The 21,946-nt window shown below is 42.2% G+C and overlaps 1 protein-coding gene across 1 annotated transcript in view; it reads left to right on the forward strand.

The window, feature by feature from the left end:
• Positions 1-21,946, forward strand: part of LOC140373518 (CUGBP Elav-like family member 3) — a 58,132-nt gene that overhangs the window by 19,173 nt on the left and 17,013 nt on the right. The window contains exons 4-5 of the mRNA XM_072460050.1: positions 18,286-18,334; positions 20,196-20,324. Of these exons, the coding sequence (XP_072316151.1) occupies positions 18,286-18,334; positions 20,196-20,324 (178 nt within the window). The remainder of the gene's footprint in view (positions 1-18,285; positions 18,335-20,195; positions 20,325-21,946) is intronic.

Here is a 21,946-nt window from a genome sequence, read left to right on the forward strand (position 1 = left end):
GATTAGTCGATTAATCGCCGCATCTCTGTTTGTTTTTAAGATTACGAGTTAATAACTTGATGCTGGACTGTTGCGTCGCATCTAAAATGTCATAAAATGTGTACAAAAAAAATGCCCTAAAGCCATATTTCAGCCTCTAATGTTTCCGTGACCCCTCTGAGATCGGCGCCGATGTGCGGGGGGCCTCCAGGAGCGTGTCGATTGTCTGAAATGGTGAAATGGGGGTCTGCCGCGGCGAGCTTAAGCCTGAATGGACCTGTGTGGACAGAGTGGGGGGCAGGGTGAGACAGGGGAGCAGAGGGTTTAAGACGAGGAGGAAACTAGACAAAAGTTTGACATAATGAGCGTGGAGGAGGGGCGGGCGGGGCGGGGGCCCAAAGAGGGGCCTTCTGTGTGGCGGGGAGGCGCTTCTGTCACTCTGAACTGAGACATCTGTCAGAGGGGCCGCCGCTGATTAGCCAGACAAGAGCGGGACAAGACGGGAGAGGCACCTGGGCTCTGACCCCGGCCGGATCTGCCCTCTTCAGACACACTTCCGCGTAATTGCCTTTGTGCCGGGGCCCGAGCGGAGGGAGCGCCGGGGCCCGAGCGGAGGGAGCGCCGGGGCCCGAGCGGAGGGAGCGCCGGGGCCCGAGCGGAGGGAGCGCCGGGGCCCGAGCGGAGGGAGCGCCGGCGTTCTGACAGCGGCCGGCGGCAAAACGCCAGCTCCATCACGAGGCCTGAGCGCCGCCGAGGCTGGATCACAACCTGCTGAGTGTTGTGTGTGTCTGCTGTGTGTTGTGTTGTGTGTGTGTGTCTGCTGTGTGTTGTGATGTGTGTGTATCTGCTGTGTGTTGTGTTGTGTGTGTGTCTGCTGTGTGTTGTGTTGTGTGTGTGTCTGCTGTGTGTTGTGTTGTGTGTGTGTCTGCTGTGTGTTGTGTTGTGTGTGTGTCTGCTGTGTGTTGTGTTGTGTGTGTGTCTGCTGTGTGTTGTGTGTGTGTCTGCTGTGTGTTGTGTGTGTGTCTAAAGTCTAAGAATAAAACACATATTTGAAGATGTACAACTACAGTAGGTGGTGGTAATGCAACACTTTGATACCAACCGCCATAAAACACCAAAGATGAAGAAGACGTGTGTGTGTGTGTGTGTGTGTGTTGTGTTATGTTGTGTTGTGTTGTGTTGTGTGTGTCTTTGCGAAAGGAGAGGTTCAACTTCGGAGAGGACTGTAAAGGCTGCGAAATGTATCAAACGTATAATCATTATTTACTCTATTTAATGACAAAAATGTTGTCATCATAAATACCATGTTTTACCGGGTTGTAGCTGCTTTTTACCGTGCTAAAAATGGGAAAACAAAGCTAGTTCGGTCTTTCAGGTCTTCGCAGCGGTCCACATGTCCACACGGCGCTCACTTTACCCAACACATTCTCAGCGTTCTAATTATTCACCACCATGAGTTTGTAATCGCTCGAGCCCAGAGCAGAGTTTTGCCGTCACGGTAAAGCTAACAACAATTAGCATGCCAACGGCGGGGAATATAATGCTCCATAATTAGATGCAGACAGCCAACTGTGGCCTCATTTTGACCCAAATAGCTGCTTTTACAATATACACAGAACAGAAAACAAATTTGAATATATTACATTAAAATAAATGGGGAACAAGCTTGCTCGTATAATACATAAATCAAATTGGTCTGTTCAGGAATGTTGTCAGTAAAGATGTAAGCGCTTGAAGTCATTGTGAGCCAAATAATCGTGATATTTTCCTTGTATGTTTTGGCTTGGGCAGAAATAAGTTCTGCTGAATTACATTTCTTGAGAAGCTGTAGTTCCAAACGGATGACAGCACAAGATTATATATAGAAAATAAATTATGTCCAAAATAGTCAACTGAACTGATTTTAAATGATGTCAGATGACGTCTCGTTCTTGTGGACATCGTCTCATGAGCATAGATAGTCCAAATAGGAAAAGGTGGTCAAAATAGTGCTTTTCATCCTTTTAGTAAAAGTGTAGATGCACCAGGTCAAAATGACAGTACAAAACAATACAATACAAGTAAAAGTTCATGAATATTTCAACAAAAAATGTCCAAAATATGACAGAATGAGCCCCGTAGATAAGCTCTGGCAGACAAAAGCCCAATAGTTCTTCTTTTAGTATATTTATTTAGTAACTGTCCAACTCTGAAAATAGATGGTGAAACTTCATGGTTCTTATCCAATAAAATACCAATGGAAAATGCATAGATGATATTATTTCAAATCACTGCATGTGTTTTCCCGAACTAAAAGTAAAAGAAGTAAAAGAGACAAGGCCTTACACATTATTTAAATTCTGAAAATTATATATGAAACAAAATATATATATATATATATATATATATATATATATATATATATATATATGTATATATATATATACTTACTTAAAGTACTTACTTTATTGTGCACATACAGTCTGTTTAATACATTGACTTACTTACTTTATTATGCACATACAGTCTGTTTAATACATGTACTTTCTGACTTTATTGTGCACATACAGTCTGTATAATACATGCACTTACTGACTTTATTGTGCACATACAGTCTGTATAATACATGCACTTACTGACTTTATTGTGCACATACAGTCTGTATAATACATGTACGACTTTATTGTGCACATACAGTCTGTTTAATACATGTACGACTTTATTGTGCACATACAGTCTGTTTAATACATGTACTTACTGACTTTATTGTGCAAATACAGTCTGTATAATACATGTACTTACTGACTTTATTGTGCACATACAGTCTGTTTAATACATGTACTTACTTACTTTATTGTGCACATACAGTCTGTTTAATACATGTACTTTCTGACTTTATTGTGCACATACAGTCTGTTTAATACATGTACTTACTTACTTTATTGTGCACATACAGTCTGTTTAATACATGTACTTTCTGACTTTATTGTGCAAATACAGTCTGTATAATACATGTACTTACTGACTTTATTGTGCACATACAGTCTGTTTAATACATGTACGACTTTATTGTGCACATACAGTCTGTTTAATACATGTACTTACTGACTTTATTGTGCACATACAGTCTGTATAATACATGTACGACTTTATTGTGCACATACAGTCTGTTTAATACATGTACGACTTTATTGTGCACATACAGTCTGTTTAATACATGTACTTACTGACTTTATTGTGCAAATACAGTCTGTATAATACATGTACTTACTGACTTTATTGTGCACATACAGTCTGTTTAATACATGTACTTACTTACTTTATTGTGCACATACAGTCTGTTTAATACATGTACTTTCTGACTTTATTGTGCACATACAGTCTGTTTAATACATGTACTTACTGACTTTATTGTGCACATACAGTCTGTTTAATACATGTACTTTCTGACTTTATTGTGCAAATACAGTCTGTATAATACATGTACTTACTGACTTTATTGTGCACATACAGTCTGTTTAATACATGTACTTTCTGACTTTATTGTGCAAATACAGTCTGTATAATACATGTACTTACTGACTTTATTGTGCAAATACAGTCTGTATAATACATGTACTTACTGACTTTATTGTGCAAATACAGTCTGTTTAATACATGTACTTTCTGACTTTATTGAGCACATACAGTCTGTTTAATACATGTACTTTCTGACTTTATTGTGCACATACAGTCTATTTAGTCACAATGAAAACCTGCCGTAAACACTGCTGTTTTTCGACCTTCCGTCCCCGTAATCTGAGCCGATATCAGACGTCGGCGATCATGAATTCGTTTGGTTTTGAAAATGCCCCTTCTTAATTCCCATTTCCCAAAAGGCTTACCCCTCCTGAAATAGAAAGAGGGTCCGAGCGAGCGCAGGGGTCCGGCAGCCATCCGCTATAGTGCTGCCGCCGCCGCCGGATTACGCGGGACTAAAACCCCGGCGGTGGATCAAATTTCAGTGAGTGCCCGCCGAAGCCTCTCCGCGGGCCCTGATGAAAACAGCGTCGTATTATATGGCTCAACAGGACGGTTAGTTCTGCTCTATGCATGGTTAAATGTCATTACTTTAAAGAGGGATAAGGGCAGAGTGATAAAGTGCGGCGGGAGGATGGCACTCTCTCAGGTGTGAAGCCGGGATGAGAGGCGGGCGGCAGGGGGATGGGCCCTCCGTTCTATTATGGTTCCAGGCGCCCCCGTTGCCAGGCGACAGAGCGGAGCGAGATGCCGGGTTGCCTGGTAACCTCCGGGATGCATGAGTCTAACGTGGCGTGATGGAGGAGTGGGAGGCGCCACCGTCCACTTCAGCTCAGAGTGAAGGGCGCGGAGGGAAGACGGGGAAGAGTTCAACAGCGTCGTGTAAAATGTCACAAACCGAGGCTCGATATGATAAAACACGGTCGCTGCAGGAAATCGCTCCAAAACTGTTCAGGAAAAGGCAGATTTTGTCCTCTTTATGTGAATTTTGTTTGCATTGATACTTGTTGAAATGGGTATTTCGATACTGGTTTTAGTATTGATTAGTATTGCTTTTAACCACCCTTGAACAAATAGTGTCCTGTCCCGATGTCGACCTGGTTTGGTCCTTTTCTAGTCCTGGTTTAGTTCTTCTCTAGTCCAAATTTAGCTCAGGGTTTAGCAGGTAAATGAAAAAAACAATAACATTATAACATATTAATAACGTATTATTAAAACATATGGAATTGTAATTATTAATGATAATGATAATAATAATACATTTACAATCTTTGCACTAAGGCTGCAAGATAAATCACAATCAAATCAAAATTGCAACCTGAAATGTTCTTAACAAAATATCCCGTATTTTTAGGTGTAAAACTTTACTTTAAATCTCTGCAAACATGTTCTGAAATGTGTGACTTTATTGTATTAGTTTGGAAGTGTATATTTCCATTTTCTATCTAACGTTAATGCCTTTGGATGTATCCAAAATGTGCACGTTTAACAGAATACATATATTAAAACACAAATGACAAAATGTCATCACAATCACAGCGTTTGTCCAGAAACTTTCCCTAAAACCGCTCAGTCCTTCTTTGCACTTTAAATAACACACACGCGAGGCCCCAACAAGAGCGTATCTGAGAGAGAATTGGTCCGATAAAAGGATAGGGAGGAGAAAATGGAGATGGTTAGAAAACAGAAATAGTGGCGGCAGCGTCCCCGGGCTGGGTTTGAAGAGATTAGAGAAGTGAAAGAGGGGAATTGAGGGAAGAGCGAGAGGAGGACCGAGCGCTAGATTGGGATGGAGGGATATAAATAGTTTTCCTTTCTTCTGCACTCTGGAAAATGGACATGTGAAAGAGTGAGGGATGAAGGGAATGAAGGCGGAGAGAGAGAGGGAGAGGTGGAAAAAAGGAGGGGAGGGCAGCGATGGATGGGCCGCGAGTCACACACACCATTGTCTGCTGTCAAATCGAGTCGTCGCACGGTCCGCGGGATTGTGTGTGTGTTTTTTTATATATATTTCAAATTCCGCTCGTGAAACGCTGAACTGTTTGAACGGGCGATAAATTAATCCGCGCGAACGGGCAAGCGACCGACACACTGACTGTATTTTAATCTGTTCTACATGCGCTGCTCAAACACACATTTACATATCTCTCCGGGCGCTGTCCTCGCGATGTGCAATGATGGGGGGGGGGGGGGGGGGGCAGAATGCGATTTGATTGGATAATCCAGGGATTTAATATGGCTTAATCCTGGCACAATCCTCTCTGCTTTACTGCGGGGAGCGAGATTAACTGTATATGTGAGGTGTGTGTTTGTCTCCCAGCGCGGGGCGGGGGGGGGGGGGGGGGGCGGAGGAGGAGGGGAAGAGGAGGAGAAGGGGGGAGAGGAAGAGGGGATGGGGGAAGAGGAAGAGGAGGGTGACGAGAGAGAGACAAAAAGGAAAGAGGAGGCAGAGAAGGAGAGGGAGAGAGGAGGCAAAAAAGTGGGTAAAGAGATGGCAGAAGAGAGAGGAGAAGCGACAGGAGAGAGAGAGAGAGAGAGAGAGAGAGGAGGCTGAGGAGGAGGAAGGAAAGAAGATGATGAAGATGCAGAGAAGGGAGAAGCGACAGGAGAGCGAGGGAGAGGAGGAAGAAGGAAAGAAAAAGTGGAGAAGGAGAAGAGAGGAGGGAGCAGAAGAAGTCAAGGAGGGAGAGGCGAGAGAGGAGAAAGAGACTTAGGACTTAGGAAGGACAGAGGTAGTAAAAGATGTAGAGAAAGGAGAGGGATAATGAGGAAGAGGAGAGGGAGAGAGGAGACCAAGGGTTAGAGGAGAGGAGAAAAGGGCAAACTAGGGAGAGGGGGAAAGAGGAGACTGAGGGGCAGATGATGCAGAAAACAAACACATAATATAAGGGGGAAGAGAAGAGGTAGGAGGAGCAGAGGATGCACAGGAGGAAGAGGCGAGGGGCAGAGGAAGAGCGGGAGAGAGGAAACATCTGGATAGAGGAAACAAGGAGGAGAGAAAGGGGAAAACGAGGGAGTGGGAATGAAGGCGCGGAGAGGCAGAAGATGCAGACGGAGAAGAAGAAGAAGAAGAAGAAGAAGAAGAAGAAGAAGAAGAAGAAGAAGAAGAAGAAGAAAAAGAAGAGACGAGGGGGAAAGAGCAGAGTTTGCAAAGGAGGGATTGGTGAGGGGGAGGATGAGGAGGAGAGCGGGAAGAGGAGAGAAAGGCGCCTGAGGGAAGGAGGAGAGAAAGGGACCAAAGGAGGGAGCCGAGGGGGAGAAGATGCAGAGGGTTTGGAGGCCTGGGGCGAGGTGAGGAGACTCCCCACACGTGCAGATGGAGCCCTTCTTCTTCTTCTTCTTCTTCTTCTTCTTCTTCTTCTTCTTCTTCTTCTTCTTCTTCTTCTTCTTCTTCTTCTTCTTCTTCTTCTTCTTCTTCTTCTTCTTCTTCTTCTTCTTCTTCTTCTTCTTCTTCTTCTTCTTCTTCTTCTCCTTCTTATTATCCTCCTTCTCCTCCTTCATCCTCATCTTCTTCTCCTTCTTCTCCTTCTTATTCTCCTCCTTCTCCTCCTTCTGCTTTCACGCCCGAGGCCACGCTGGCTACACAGCGCTCACACGGCGCTCACACGGCGCTCACACGTTACATATCTCGCCTCATGCATGGCCGCACCGCCGCCCACATTCAAATGCAGAAGGTTCCGGGCTCTTGGTATTCTGCTCCACGGATCGGTCGCAGCTCCAGTGCAGAGCCGCGGCCGGGACGTGGGCATGTTTGCAGATGGTTACTGTTAATTAAGGCTTAATTGGAACGTGAGTAATTAGAGGATGATTTGACTCGAAAGGAGCGAGGCTGTTCATGTGTGTCCGGGGAAGAGAAGGAGGGAATGAGAGGGGGAGAGAGAGAGAGGAGACAGTAAGAGGAGTAGGGGGAAGAGAGAGAGAAAGAGGGTGGACAAGCTGCACAAGTGAGGAGGGGGAAAAGGAGGGAGAAGGGAAAAGATGGGTGATGGAAAGGAAAAGAGGAAAGAAGAGACTAAAATAGGGAGAGAGAAGAGAAAGAGGAGCAAGAGAGAGAAAGAAAGAAAGAGGGTTGAAGGAAAGATAGAGAGAATTGGAGAGGGGATGACAAGGAGATACAGAGAGGAGAGAAGGAAGAGAGAGAAGATATAGAAAAGAGCTAGAGGGGAAAGAGGAAGAGACAGGGAGAAAAAGAGAGCTAGAGAAACGAGAAAAAAAGGCGTGAAGGAAAGAAAAAGAGGAGAAGAGAGAGTAAAATGGGGAGAGAGAAGAGAGATAGGAGTGAGAGAAAGAGAAAGTTGGAGATGTAGAGAGAGAAAGGAAAGGGCTGAAGGAAAGATAAAAAGAGTAGGAGAGGGAGGGAGATGTGAAAGAGGGAGGCGAGAGATACAGAGAGAAGAGAAAGGAGGCAGAGAGAGAGAGAGAGAGCTGAAGAGAAGAGAAAAAATTAGTAAAGAGAGGTAACAAGACAGATACAGAGAGGAAAGAGAGAGTAGAAAGGGGGAGGAGGGGAAAAGCAACAGGGGAGGAGAGTGAAGAGAGAGAGGGAACGAGAGGAAAAGACGGAGAGAGGTGGATGAGAGAACAAGAGAGAGCTGAAGAGAAGAGAAAAAAGAAGGGAAGCACGATAGACGAGCGTGAGACGAGGGGAAAATGTGTGAGGGGAAAAGGAGGAAAGAGTGAGAAATAAGAAGAGGGAGGAGACCGAGAAAGAGAGGTGTGGGACAGCGAGAGAGCAGGAGAGGGGAGAGAGAGGGAAGAAAAAAAGGAAAAGAGAGAGGGGTGGAGACAGAGGGGGGGAAAGGGGGTGAGGGACTAAAGCGCTGTCTATGTTATTTGCATTTTTCTCCGAGGCTCTGGGGATCTTAATTACTCCGACACGATATAGATTCAGCTGCACTCGTCCCTGTCCCACACTGAGTTAAATCACACTTTGTCTTCGTCCCCCTTGTGGCGACACGCCTCTCTGCATCTCAACTATATTCTTACACATTTTCTGTCAGATTCATTCCACATTAACACGTTCACCTGCGCCGCGCACAGCTCCCGTCGCCGGCGACACGTTCTGAACCGCAATCACATTTTACAACATTAATAATTCCAATCTCTGAATTAACAATATCGTAAATGAATCGTGTTTTGCGTAAAGAGATAGCGCAAAGAAATATGTGTGAGTTTAATGCTGTACTGTGGCACAAAGGCAGAGCAATAATATCTCCATGGCGACAGCTTTAACATTGACAACATCCATGAGGAATAAAACTCAGATCTAAACCTGGGTTAAATTAAACTAGGGTAATTATGTAGCAATGACACCAAGGTCCGCCAGCTGAGAATGAATTACCGTATTTTCCGGACTATAAGTCGCACCTTTTTTCATAGTTTTGGCCGGGGTGCGACTTATACTTATATTTATACCTATATACATATACTCCGGAGCGACTTATATGTGATATTATCTGTTATTTTCACACTTGCAACCGCATTTCATACTCCAGTGTGACTTATATATGTTTTTTTTCTTCTCTATTATGCATTTTTTGGCTGGTGCGACTTATACTCCAGTGCGACTTATAGTCCGGAAAAGATAAGATAAGATATTCCTTTATTGTCCCACATGGGGAAATTTCATTGGTGCAACGCAGGTAGAAAATATGGTAAAATAAATAAATGAATGTTCATATAATAGTTACCTCATAATTCCTTCATTTTATCTTGCTTTGTCTTTGTAAAGTGCTTATATTGTGTCAGAGTCTGGCTGAATTAACACATGCACGTTGTCGTTTTGATTGTATCACAAAGTACATGAAGTACATGAAAGTACTGCACAAATATCTGATCTGATAATTCATCGATCGAGATCATAATCCTCTCGACAGTCTCGCGGAGCACATCTGCACAAACACCAGCCTTTGTTTACCGAGGAGCGCAGCGGTCGTCCTTGGCAACAGGCACCCTTGTTTACCTAGCCGTATAGTGCCGTCATACGGTTGCCATGACAACCGGTGGCTCGTTGCCGTGCCATTTTTCCAATGCCCTTTTGTGTGTCGTCTTCAGAGCTGTGGCTTTCCTTTCTTTTTCCAGCACTGTGTATTTCAGATTTAGAGCGGGTCAGAATTGCACTTTTAGGTCAGTTATTGCACATCGTTTGCACATTTCCTCCTGGAGTTTCCAAATAGAAATCAAGATCATGTGTTTGGATTGATCCTGACATGTTTCCGTCGGGTGACAAAGGTGGAAATGCTCTTGCTAAATCATCTAATCAATAAAGAAACCGGTGAAACGAAGAGCTGCAACGATCACTCGGAATAATCATATCGAGTTGACGACTAAAATAATCTGTGACTGTTTTAATCGCCGTCAGTTGTTATCTGGAATGTAAACAGACGTTTGCAATCAGAGCAGGTTCTATCACAAATATGTCATATGTCATTAAATGAAAATGAGACAAGAATAATAGATTCTTAGTAAGCCTTCACTTGCAAAAAAAAACGGTTTATTCAAAGTATTGTATTTATTTATTTTATTTTATTGTATTTATTTATTTTATTGTATTTATTTATTTTTCTTTCTTTTTTCTTTCTTTATTTTTGATTATTTATTTTATATATATTGCATTTATTTATGTTATTGTATGTATTTTTTTCTTTCTTTCTTTTTTCTTTCTTTTTTAATTTATTTAATCATTTATTTCATTTATTTCATTTATCTAAATTGCCAAGTAACTTGAAATAATTGTTTGACCAACTGAAAAAATAACACACCCTTCTTGAAACAATGGTCACCTGTTGGGTCACTGCTCTTAACACACTGAAAAGTGTATTTCCCTTTTTTAACTCGCTTTTGCTTCACTCTTAAGTGTAAACTCATCATCATCTAACGACACAAACGCGTGATTGAAACATGTGCGACTCTTCCCACCCTGAGCCTGTCCACAAGCCACGAACATGTTCTACTTTCCCACATATTTTCTCGTCAGAAGTACTTATTCCCGCTGCTTCCCGGCCCCTGCTCGTCCCTCGCCCGTCGTTCTTGTCATCATCGCCCGCCGTACGTTTACTCAATAACTATTACGAGCCGATTCCGTGCGCCGGTTCACAAACTCGCTGCCTGACAATCAGCCCCTGACGGATGTGCGTTTGTCCCCCCCCCGTCCCCCGTCCCCACCCGCGGTCATTAGCGTCCGGGCCGGTTTTTACTGTCGCGGGGACGAGCTCCAATGGGCCTAATGAAGGGAGGGATGGAAAAAGTGATGGATGTAGCGCCGGGCAGAGAAAGGTTTAGTGGACACAAATCTCGCTACAATCAGCCGGCTTCACAACACGGCCCCGGAATCAATGGACAAGGCTGCGCTGATCGATGAGTTGATAGTGTAAGACGGATGGGCGTTTGGGATGGACAGCAATAACAGCGGGACGGACAGGGGTGTGTGTGTATGTGTGTGTGTGTGTGTGTGTGTGTGTGTGTGTGTGTGTGTGTGTGTGTGTGGAGGGGGGGATATATGATGGATACTCGGACGGGTCGTGGACGGCCCTTCAGCTCGGGCGCGGCTTCGTAAATGCAAGGTCACGCCGGGAGTCACGCCGAGTGAAATGTGTGTGTGTGTGTGTTTTTTTGTGTGTGTTTGTGTGTGTGTGTGTGTGTGTGTGTGTGGTGGTGTTTACGGCGGTCGGGTGCGGTCAATGCAAGGGTTAACACTGTAAAAAAAAACAAGCAACCGTCCAAGTGCGTGCAAATGACCATAGAGAGTCCTGACGACGGATGTCACGGTGATTATTGTGAGAAAAACATGCCGGTTTAATGATTATTCACTATTATTAGGCCCGAGCGCCACAAGCTGGCAAGAGGCCTATTAATCTCGTAAGGCTGTGCGAAGCACGGCTGCGAAAGTGCGCACGTAGTGCGCACGAAATCGAGCGCGAAGCGCTCGCTCACTTCCAAACACTCACTAACGCACTCCTCCACTCATGCACGCCCCGTGCATACTAATTAGTAGTAGGAAAATGGAACATTACCTTTGTAAACGGGCGAAGCCCGTGCAAAAGTGCGCACTAAACGAGCACTTTCGCGGTCGTCATCCCCTTATAAAGCACTCATTTGCGCTAAGTAGCTCACGAATACGTTCCCCATATCTTGCATGTTCCGTGCATATAAGCATCTAATGCAAAAATTGAACATTATTACTGTATAGAGGGCCAAAAACACAAAGTGGGCGGAGCCCACTCAAAATTAACGAAAGTACCCGTCAGTGACCAGGGACCCACACCATGAGGTAGGTATAGTTTATGATATTTGAAAAATGGGAAACATTGTTTTCGCATCGGAATATTATTCTTTCTTTCTTCTTCTTCTTCTTCTTCTTCTTCTTCTTCTTCTTCTTCTTCTTCTTCTTCTTCTTCTTCTTCTTCTTCTTCTTCTTCTTCTTCTTCTTCTTCTTCTTCTTCTTCTTCTTCTTCTTCTTCTTCTTCTTCTTCTTCTTCTTCTCGGGACCAACCCCCCTATTTTTCACCCAGTGAACATTGACGAAAAGTCACAAAAATTTGCACACCTCTAAAAATCGTGCCTCTCTACATTCTGGCAATTTCCCTTTTCTAAATAATCATGAAATTTGGCGCAGAGGTAGATGGTGACAAGAGAAGTAAAAAATATTATTACGGCAACGCCGTCCGCCCAACCAAATGTCGGCCATATTGGTTCAAAAATGGCTAAGAATGACTTGGGAGTTTTTCCAAATGTCGTACTTTTACGAACTCCTCCCAGGGCGTTGGCTCTAAAAAGCTGAAATTTGGTGAAAATGCTACTGAGGAGTGGGACATCAAAATGTTTTCAAATTACATTGATACCTCTCACGGTCTCTGTGCGGCGAAGCCGCAAACTTTATCTAGAATTTCAGAAATCTCCCAAATTTAACATTTCTGCCGTTTGCGCAGATAAAGTCCGAATTGCGTCAAATTAGAATCAGTTGTTAAACTCTTTGCCCTAAACCTACTTGAAGTGAAATAAATTCATTTGGCGCCACAGCGCCCCCTACAGATTTTATATGGAGGTTAAATGTTTAGTTTTGCGAAATTATATGAAATTTGACACACAACTCAATTTTGGCATCCCCATCAAAAAAGTCAATGAGACCCATGTCATAATTGTTATGGCGTTGCCGTAGCGATGACCAAAACCTTTCATGTTATTCCAATGGGGAAATTGCCAGAACATGTTTACACTTTATACTTTCACAAACTCCTCCCAGGGCGTTAGCCCTATTAACCTGAAATTTGGTGAGACTCATCTTCAGGGGTGGACCATCAAAAGTTATCCACATTTTTATTCAAAGAGTCACGGTGTCTGTGCGGCAAAGTCCGCACATTTTGCCAAGAATTCAAAATAAAATTGCTTTTTGATGGTAAAACAAAGGGGAGAAGATGTGAGAGCGTCACAGATTCAGCAGTAGGCGTACTAAAAGGACAATTTGGGCGCGTTAGCGCCCCCTCCTCTTGCGGCGTGGCGGCGTAGCGGCGGCGGCGTGGCGAGGACCGATCATTGCCGCTTGCGGCTTTAATTCATGATTATTACTGTGTGAAATCTCGTCTAACACGCGATTATTTCTGAAGTTTGTGACCAGCTGTATGAACTTGAACCGTCTGAATGACAAAATAAAGTAAATGTGGTAAAAACAGCAGGATAATTTTTTTTAACTGTTATCTAACTAGAACCACTAAATTTTGCTTCTAAAATAATCACGATTATTATTATTTTTGTTTCAGATTTCAAATTGTATTACATTGTCACATTTCTGTTAAATGAACTAAAGAAATGCTGGGACCGAAATACTCGTGATTACGACTACGATTACCGATTATCGATTAACCTATAGTCCCTAGTTTTGACCGTGAACTGCAGTGAACCGTTTATTGTGATTATCCAGGTCACAATATCGTCGTAAGAGCTAAAAAGAGCTAAAACAAATAACGAATGTGAGAATCGTTGGCAGCAATTTGTCATTTCAGTTGAATCTAGTCTCAAAAAAGTCAAATCACAAGTAAAGTTATAATGATCATGATAATAATAAGACCTTTTTAGTACAGTTTTACTTTAAGTTTGTGGATGCAAAACAACTTTCTCCAGCTGAACTCAGACAAGACTGAAATAATCGTTTTTGGCCCACAGAAACAAAGAGAAAGTGTTAGCGGTCACCTCCAGAGTCTCGCTCTAAAACCTACAAACCAAATTAGAAATCTGGGGGTAATAATGGACTCAGACTTGAACTTTAATAGCAACGTCAAATCAATAACATCAGCAGCTTTTTACCATCTAAAAAACATTGCCAAAATCAAAAATATAGTGTCAAAACCAGATTTAGAGAGACTTATCCACGCGTTTGTCTCCAGTAGATTAGACTACTGTAACGGCCTGCTCACTGGTCTCTCCAAACGAGCTGTAAAACAGCTGCAGTACATCCAGAACGCTGCTGCTCGGGTCCTGACTAGAACCAGGAAGTATGATCACATTAGTCCTGTTCTCAGGTCTCTGCACTGGCTCCCTGTGGCTCAGAGAATAGACTTTAAAGCAGCTCTGCTTGTGTACAAGTCTCTCCATGGCCTAGCACCAAAGTACATCTTGGATATGTTAGTGCCATATGAACCATCTCGGACTCTGAGGACCTCAGGGACCGGCCTCTTGCTGGTGCCCAGAGTCAGGACAAAACATGGGGAATCTGCGTTTCAGTTTTATGCAGCTAAAATCTGGAACAGTCTTCCTGAAGATGTGAGACAGGCTTCTACTCTGACAATGTTCAAATCTAAGCTAAAAACTGTTTTGTTTAGCTGCGCATATGACTAAAAGGATTTTTTCTTTGCACTCTTCTCTTTTGTTTGTGATTTTATTAGTTTAGAAAATCAGTTGGATTGATAATTTTTAATTTAGTTAATTTTATTGTATTTCTGTAATTTCTTTGTGATTTGAATGCATTTTTCCTGCTGTGAAGCACTTTGAATTGCCTTGTGTATGAAATGTGCTCTACAAATAAACTTGCCTTGCCTTGCCTTAAGTTCCAAAGCGCTTCACACAACACAGGTGAAAATAGTCGCAAAAATCAGACACAAAAACTACTGCACAATGTTCAGTGGCTTTTTTACATTGAAATGTTTGAATCGAAAGAAAGTTTGATTTTATAAAGAAAAAAATATGGTCATAGTAACAATATAATGTATAATAATGTTTTTTTCTCAAAATCATCCTAACACTATAACTTGGTAACTATGACAACACAATGAGGCACTTAAAAAACAAATTATATATTTTATGTCGATCTAATATTTAGTCTGTGAATCTGTGCTTTCTTCTAATGTTCAATATGGTTAAAGGTGCACTATGCAACTTGTATCCATGGAGATGCTATTGTTTTGCCTTAATAACCCACAGCATGGCATTAAACCCAGTATCTCCATAGAAACAAGCCGGTGATGTCACATGGTCTTGTTTTCTCTCTTCAACATAGTGCACTTTTACATGGGCATATCATAGTTAGAGTATTTTTTATAGATTTTTAATATTTTGTGTAGTTATATATATAAATGTATTTTCACAGAAGACATTTGCAGTTATTTTAATATAATCTATTGTTTTATTATTTCAAGTTATCGTATTTTCCGTAGTATAAGTCGCACCAGTCAAAAAATGCACAATATAGAAAAGTCAAAAACACATATAAATTGCACTGGAGTGTGAAAATAACAAAAAATATCACATATAAGTCGCTCCAGAGTATAAGTATATACGTATAAATATAAATATAAGACGCAAAACTATGAAAAAGGTGCAACTTATAGTCAGGAAAATACGGTAAATGTGGTCTGAGCTTTAGTTGCACTTTTGCTTTCTAAAATTCACGTGATTTTCTCCATCAAAGTGACATTCTTACTCCGTTCGTTAAGTTTCTTCAGATTAATTAAGACTTTATTGACATTGGTCGAAGTGAAATCATCCATACTTTCATAAACTAATGACTAATGCGGTGACGTGGACGCGCTTTAACGTCTTTGCAGTGCACGTTTCCACCCGCTCCGCCGCCTGTTTTCTACTGTACTTTCTGCTGCGTGAGTGAACGAGACGGCCCTGCCTTGGATCGATAGCGTTGTGGTGACAGCCGAGAGCTGATTAATCAAACGTATGGATCTGTCTCTCTCTCTCTGCCCTCTCCTCAATTACCAGCTTCATTACATTGCCTTAACACCCCACTGGGACCCATTTCCATTCTTCTCTCTCCTGCCTCTCGCTCTACGCTTCCCCGCCCTCCCTCGTTCCCTCCCTTTTCCATCCCGGATCTTTCTTCAATTCATCACTTTGCTTTTTTAATATAATATACTTATTTTGCCATTTTTCAAAAAGCTTCGTGTCGTAATGTAAAAGCAGCTGTGAAAGCCTTTGATAGAGGAGTCAGAGTGTGACTTGTGGTTCTGCTATAGCGAGATAACGCCATGGTTTCAGAGGGAACGTTTTAATCGTTGCTTTTAATACATGTGCAGATATTACACACGCTTTTGTCATCTTTTCTGTGCCATTAAACGGGTTCAGTGCAGCTGCAACTATTAATGTACCATATTTCGTCTTGTTTTGTCGATAAAAACATTGATATTTGTGTCGAAATCAACCCATTTTTTTTATTTTGACTAACATTATCTAGATTATAAGGCACTATTTGAGACAGCAATGGACAGGAGAAGATGTGGAGTGAGTTAGCTGAATATTTGGGAGTGAATCGTGAGTTTAATCTTTTTCTTTAACCTTTTTTTAACGTATAAATATATTGTTTTCGATCATATTTGTGGCCTGCAGTTATGGTCTTGCAGTCCGGGCCACGGCGCATGTCTTTAGTCGACCACATGCAGCCCTAATTGAGGTAAATCATATTGCATGCATCTAATATGACCTTTATTTAACCAGGAAAGTCCCAGTGACATTCAGAATCTCATTTACTGAAGAGTCTTGTCCCAGGAGCAAACCCCCGTTATGTGTTCCATCCGGGGCGGGGCGCGGGATGAAACCGGAGGGAAACGCAGACGAATCGCGTACTCTCAACCGTTTCTCAACTTCCTCACCTTCACTCGGGCTGTTAACTCCCACACGCGTCACAAATCCTCCCGTCGTGACGTTTCCAGATCAGAGGAGTCACGACTGGAGCCGCGCGTGCCACGGATCGGACTCTAGGGGGCGGCGTTTCGTCCCGCTCGTGATCCCCGGCTTCATTTCTGATGCTCTCAGTTCTTTCAGACACTTGTAGTCTGTGAAACTCTTGCTTGTCCTCTCTCTTTCATCACCCTTTTAGTTTTTTTTTACTCTGGTAGGTCGGTGTCTCTTTAAAGATGCTTGGAATGCTTTTAGATTATGAAAGTAGGTGACATTGAATAGCACAAACAGTCATTTTTAGTCAATATTGCGACACTTTTGGATCATTAAAACAACAATATGTAGTTAAATATATGATTGAATTACTAAATAATCATTGGACATCATTATGACCTGGTTTAACCTCTTCTTTTAGTCCTCTTTTGTCACGTTTTAGCCCTGATTGGGTTCTATAAACGATCCCAAAAACTGAAACATAAAGCATATTTCTGGTGGTCGGTGAGAAAGTCCAAAGACATGTTTTTTTAAATATATGATTTTAATTACTAAATAATCACTGGACATCATTATGACCTGGTTTAACCTCTTCTTTTAGTCCTCTTTTGTCACGTTTTAGCCCTGATTGGGTTCTTTAAACGTACACGGTGCACACAAACTGAAACATAAAGCATATTTCTGGTGCTCGCTATGAGAAAGTCTAAAGACATGTTGTTTTTTGTGGTATGATTTGAGTTCCAACTGCTCTCAGCTGCCATGCCAATCCCCCGCGCTCCCGTCGCTCATCTAATCCGCGCGCGCCTTGTGTAATCCCGATCACTTGGCCGCGCGCTTAATCCCATCACGTCTCAATCCTTCACTCCAATCTGTGCCATGTGTAACATCAGGCGCCCAAAGGTGCCCCGTGTGTTTACACTGGACCGGGCTTAACGCGGTGGCAGGAGCAGAGAGCACCTGTCGCCTGCTAACACCCATTTAACTCAAATAAACAAACAGCGTCTCAAACGGTGTCAGTCTGATCAGTTGTGGTTGATTTGAGTCTAGTTTAAGGGGTTGTGTCTGCGTTATTTGACTCGTGGTGAGATGTTTTTACCCGTTGCAATTATTTGATCCTGTTTCAAGCTCAGATATTTGTAGTTGAAACAAGAAAATTGGCCCTTTGTGTCAGTTTAATGCGTCAGAAATCAAAGTGCACTGAAAAAAACACAAAGCAAAGTGATGTACATGTCGAGGGAAGATGATAAATGTGCAAACTCCCACCAGATTTTGAGCTAATGCGGTTTATTATTTGCATTTACTTCAAATATAGGTGTAATTGTGTAAACGGTGTAAACAAATGTAGCATAAACTCGAAATAAAGCCAATCAGTCATAATCTATTGAGACATTTTTGCTTGAATCGAGATAATATTATGTTAAAAGTTGTAATAAATGGTCAACTGAAATCCACAAATAAACTTTAAACCATTTAAGTCAAGATGTATGTTTTTAATTCATGTCATTTTTAATCAGAACCATTTGATTTAGCTCCAAAACACGTCAAATGTCTGAATGAAAGACTTGCTCAACACATGCTCTTGTCACTGCATTTTTAAATCATCTCTTTGTGCAGTTTAAGGTCGTTGTTTTCTAAAATGACTTTGCATCACGTCCTTCACACTCTCCCGCTGACCTCCTGCTTGTCTTGTCTCCGCAGATGAACCGACCGATCCAGGTGAAGCCGGCGGACAGCGAGGGCAGAGGAGGTGAGACACTTGTCCACTTGTCCCATCCACACCTTTCAGTCCTGTCCCTCTCATGACACCGGCCTGTAGCCAGCACTGCCCCCTGCTGGACGACACCGGGAGCTCCTGCCAGTTCACGGGACAGTTTGGGGCTAAAGCAGGACTAAATGTGGGGGGAAAACACCCGGACTAAGCTTTGAACTGCGCGACACAACCAGGACTAAATAATGAGTGAAGAAAGACTGACTGTAGGAAGTGCTATATTAAAACCAGCTCCAAACAATCAGGAAATGACTAAACAAGTGCTAGAGAGGGACTAAAAGTAGAAACGAGGACTAAAGCTTGAACTAAAGCGACCTAAACAGGACAAAAGCATCCTCACAGGAGTAAATAAAGGCTAGAACTAAACCAAGGCTGAAAAGGGACTAAACAAAAACGTATTAGGGACTAAAAAGATACCTCAGGACTAAACTAGTCCTTGAGTAAAAACAAGGACTAAACCAGGTCTAACTCAAAGCAGGGCCCGAGAAGGACTGTATGATGTGAACTAAACCAAATCAAGTCTAACGTTGAACAAAACCAGGACTAGAGTAGAATAAACCCTGGTCTTACTTAAACCACAACTAAACCAACAGTAGGAACTCAAGAGGGACTAAAAAATATACCATAGGACTAAACCAGGTCAAACCTAGTACGGAACTTAACATAAGTGGGTATAAACAACGACTAAACCAGGTCTAATATAAAGAGTAGAGCAAAACCAGGACGTGACAGAACAAAACCAGGACTAAACCAGGTCTAACATAGAGAGTAGAGCAAAACCAGGACTAAACCAGGTCTAACATAGAGAGTGGAGCAAAACCAGGACGTGACAGAACAAAACCAGGACTAAACCAGGTCTAACACAGAGAGTAGAGCAAAACCAGGACGTGACAAAACAAAACCAGGACTAAACCAGGTCTAACATAGAGAGTGGAGCAAAACCAGGACGTGACAGAACAAAACCAGGACTAAACCAGGTCTAACACAGAGAGTAGAGCAAAACCAGGACGTGACAAAACAAAACCAGGACTAAACCAGGTCTAACATAGAGAGTGGAGCAAAACCAGGACGTGACAGAACAAAACCAGGACTAAACCAGGTCTAACACAGAGAGTGGAGCAAAACCAGGACGTGACAGAACAAAACCAGGACTAAACCAGGTCTAACACAGAGAGTAGAGCAAAACCAGGACGTGACAGAACAAAACCAGGACTAAACCAGGTCTAACATAGAGAGTAGAGCAAAACCAGGACGTGACAGAACAAAACCAGGACTAAACCAGGTCTAACATAGAGAGTGGAGCAAAACCAGGACGTGACAGAACAAAACCAGGACTAAACCAGGTCTAACACAGAGAGTAGAGCAAAACCAGGACGTGACAGAACAAAACCAGGACTAAACCAGGTCTAACACAGAGAGTAGAGCAAAACCAGGACGTGACAGAACAAAACCAGGACTAAACCAGGTCTAACACAGAGAGTAGAGCAAAACCAGGACGTGACAGAACAAAACCAGGACTAAACCAGGTCTAACATAGAGAGTGGAGCAAAACCAGGACGTGACAGAACAAAACCAGGACTAAACCAGGTCTAACACAGAGAGTAGAGCAAAACCAGGACGTGACAGAACAAAACCAGGACTAAACCAGGTCTAACATAGAGAGTAGAGCAAAACCAGGACGTGACAGAACAAAACCAGGACTAAACAAAGGCTAAAGCAGGACCATAACAGCCGCGGTGTATCATAAATTCTGAGTACGGCCCTGCATCCGGAGCTAATTTAATTTCCCGTTCTCCTTTTGTGCTCCCTCTCTCTCTCTTTCTCTCTCCGGCGCTCTCAGAGGACAGAAAATTGTTTGTGGGCATGTTGGGAAAGCAGCAGAGCGACGAAGATGTCAGACGGCTGTTCGAGCCGTTCGGCAGCATAGACGAGTGCACCGTGTTGAGAGGACCGGACGGCACCAGCAAAGGTACACAAGACACTAAACAGAAGTACAAAATAAACACAAAATACAGACGTGGATAACAGACACGGTGACGTACGCGTGATGAGTCAAAGTCTGCCGCTTTCTGTTTCCGACGAGACAAAAACGACACATCCCGCCAGCTTTAACGGCCAAAACCTGCTCAGCTAATATTACTTAGATGTAGAGTATGTGAGGTCGTTAATATTTAAAATCTAAAAGAGCGTTACATAAAGTCTAGGCATTAATTTGTGCCGCTGCGCGGGGGTTTTTCAGGCTAAAACTCATCTTTTTTACAGCAAAGATTATGGTATAAAGCTGCGAAAAGGTCAAATAAAGCAAATGTGAGTGACTGCTTTGCACGTTATACTTTATATTGTCTCCTCATTATCATTATTATTGCGTCTTGTCCCTGTAATACATCTGTTAACAGCGCGGTTGACTTATTTGCTTAATCAGATGATAAATGATGGATATAAAAATGAGGATTGTCAATATCTTTCATTTCCAGGCCTGTATTTTAGAATAAGTCTATTACTTTTTGATGCAATACTTAAAAAAATGAACTTAAATGAAGGTAATAGACATGCATGGATAATTATTTGGCATTTGGTTAATTGTAAACGGTGAAATTGATCTAAAACGGCTTAGTAACAGAAATGAGACCATTGACTTCCTGTAAAAGCAAATGCAGAATTGATAAGCCCCGCCTCTTCATAGTGACAGACACTTTTCATTCATGTGGTTTTACTGTTGAAAATAGCCACTCAACACTCCTGAACCTCGTGTGTGCAGGGAAGTGGGCGGGGACAGGGAGTGGGCGGGGAAAGGGTTGAAACAGGGATTTTCTGTGCCCCATGTGTAAAACGAGAGTCAAACATGCATGAATCACTCCAAATACAACTAAACTGTTACTGCCATTGGCTAGAATATTTTTGTCATAGACAAATGGACAATGTCTTTTTTTTTTCTGACTAAAACTAAATCAAAACAATACCAAAAAAGTAAACATGACGGCTAAAGGTTTAACTAAAGTACTCATATTTAAGATAAGATTGATAAGATATTTTATTTGTCCCACAATGGGGAAATTCTAATGTTGCAACACAAAGTAGGTACAGTCATAAATCATAAAAAAACAGATAACTTATAAAAACACACTTGTAGAAAAGCTCTTATAAAAACTCTTATAAAAAACCTCTTAAACTATTATAACAATAACAATACTGACACTCTTATTTACAGCTGTCATATGGACAATATTGCACCAAGATGATTGACATTACGTCACAGTATTGCACATGAATATGACAGTATTGCACATGAATATAACAGTATTGCACATGAATATGATAGTATTGCACATGAATATGTCAGTATTGCACATGAATATGACAGTATTGCACATGAATATGACAGTATTGCACATGGATATGACAGTATTGCACATGAATATGTCAGTATTGCACATGAATATGACAGTATTGCACATGAATATGTCAGTATTGCACATGAATATGTTGCACATGAATATGACAGTATTGCACATGAATATGACAGTATTGCACATGAATATGACAGTATTGCACATGAATATGATAGTATTGCACATTCATATGTCAGTATGG

This window comes from Eucyclogobius newberryi, unplaced genomic scaffold (assembly GCF_026437365.1).
Source record: "Eucyclogobius newberryi isolate DKJ021-1_F unplaced genomic scaffold, fEucNew1.0.hap1 SCAF_3, whole genome shotgun sequence".
Taxonomy (NCBI): domain Eukaryota; kingdom Metazoa; phylum Chordata; class Actinopteri; order Gobiiformes; family Gobiidae; genus Eucyclogobius; species Eucyclogobius newberryi.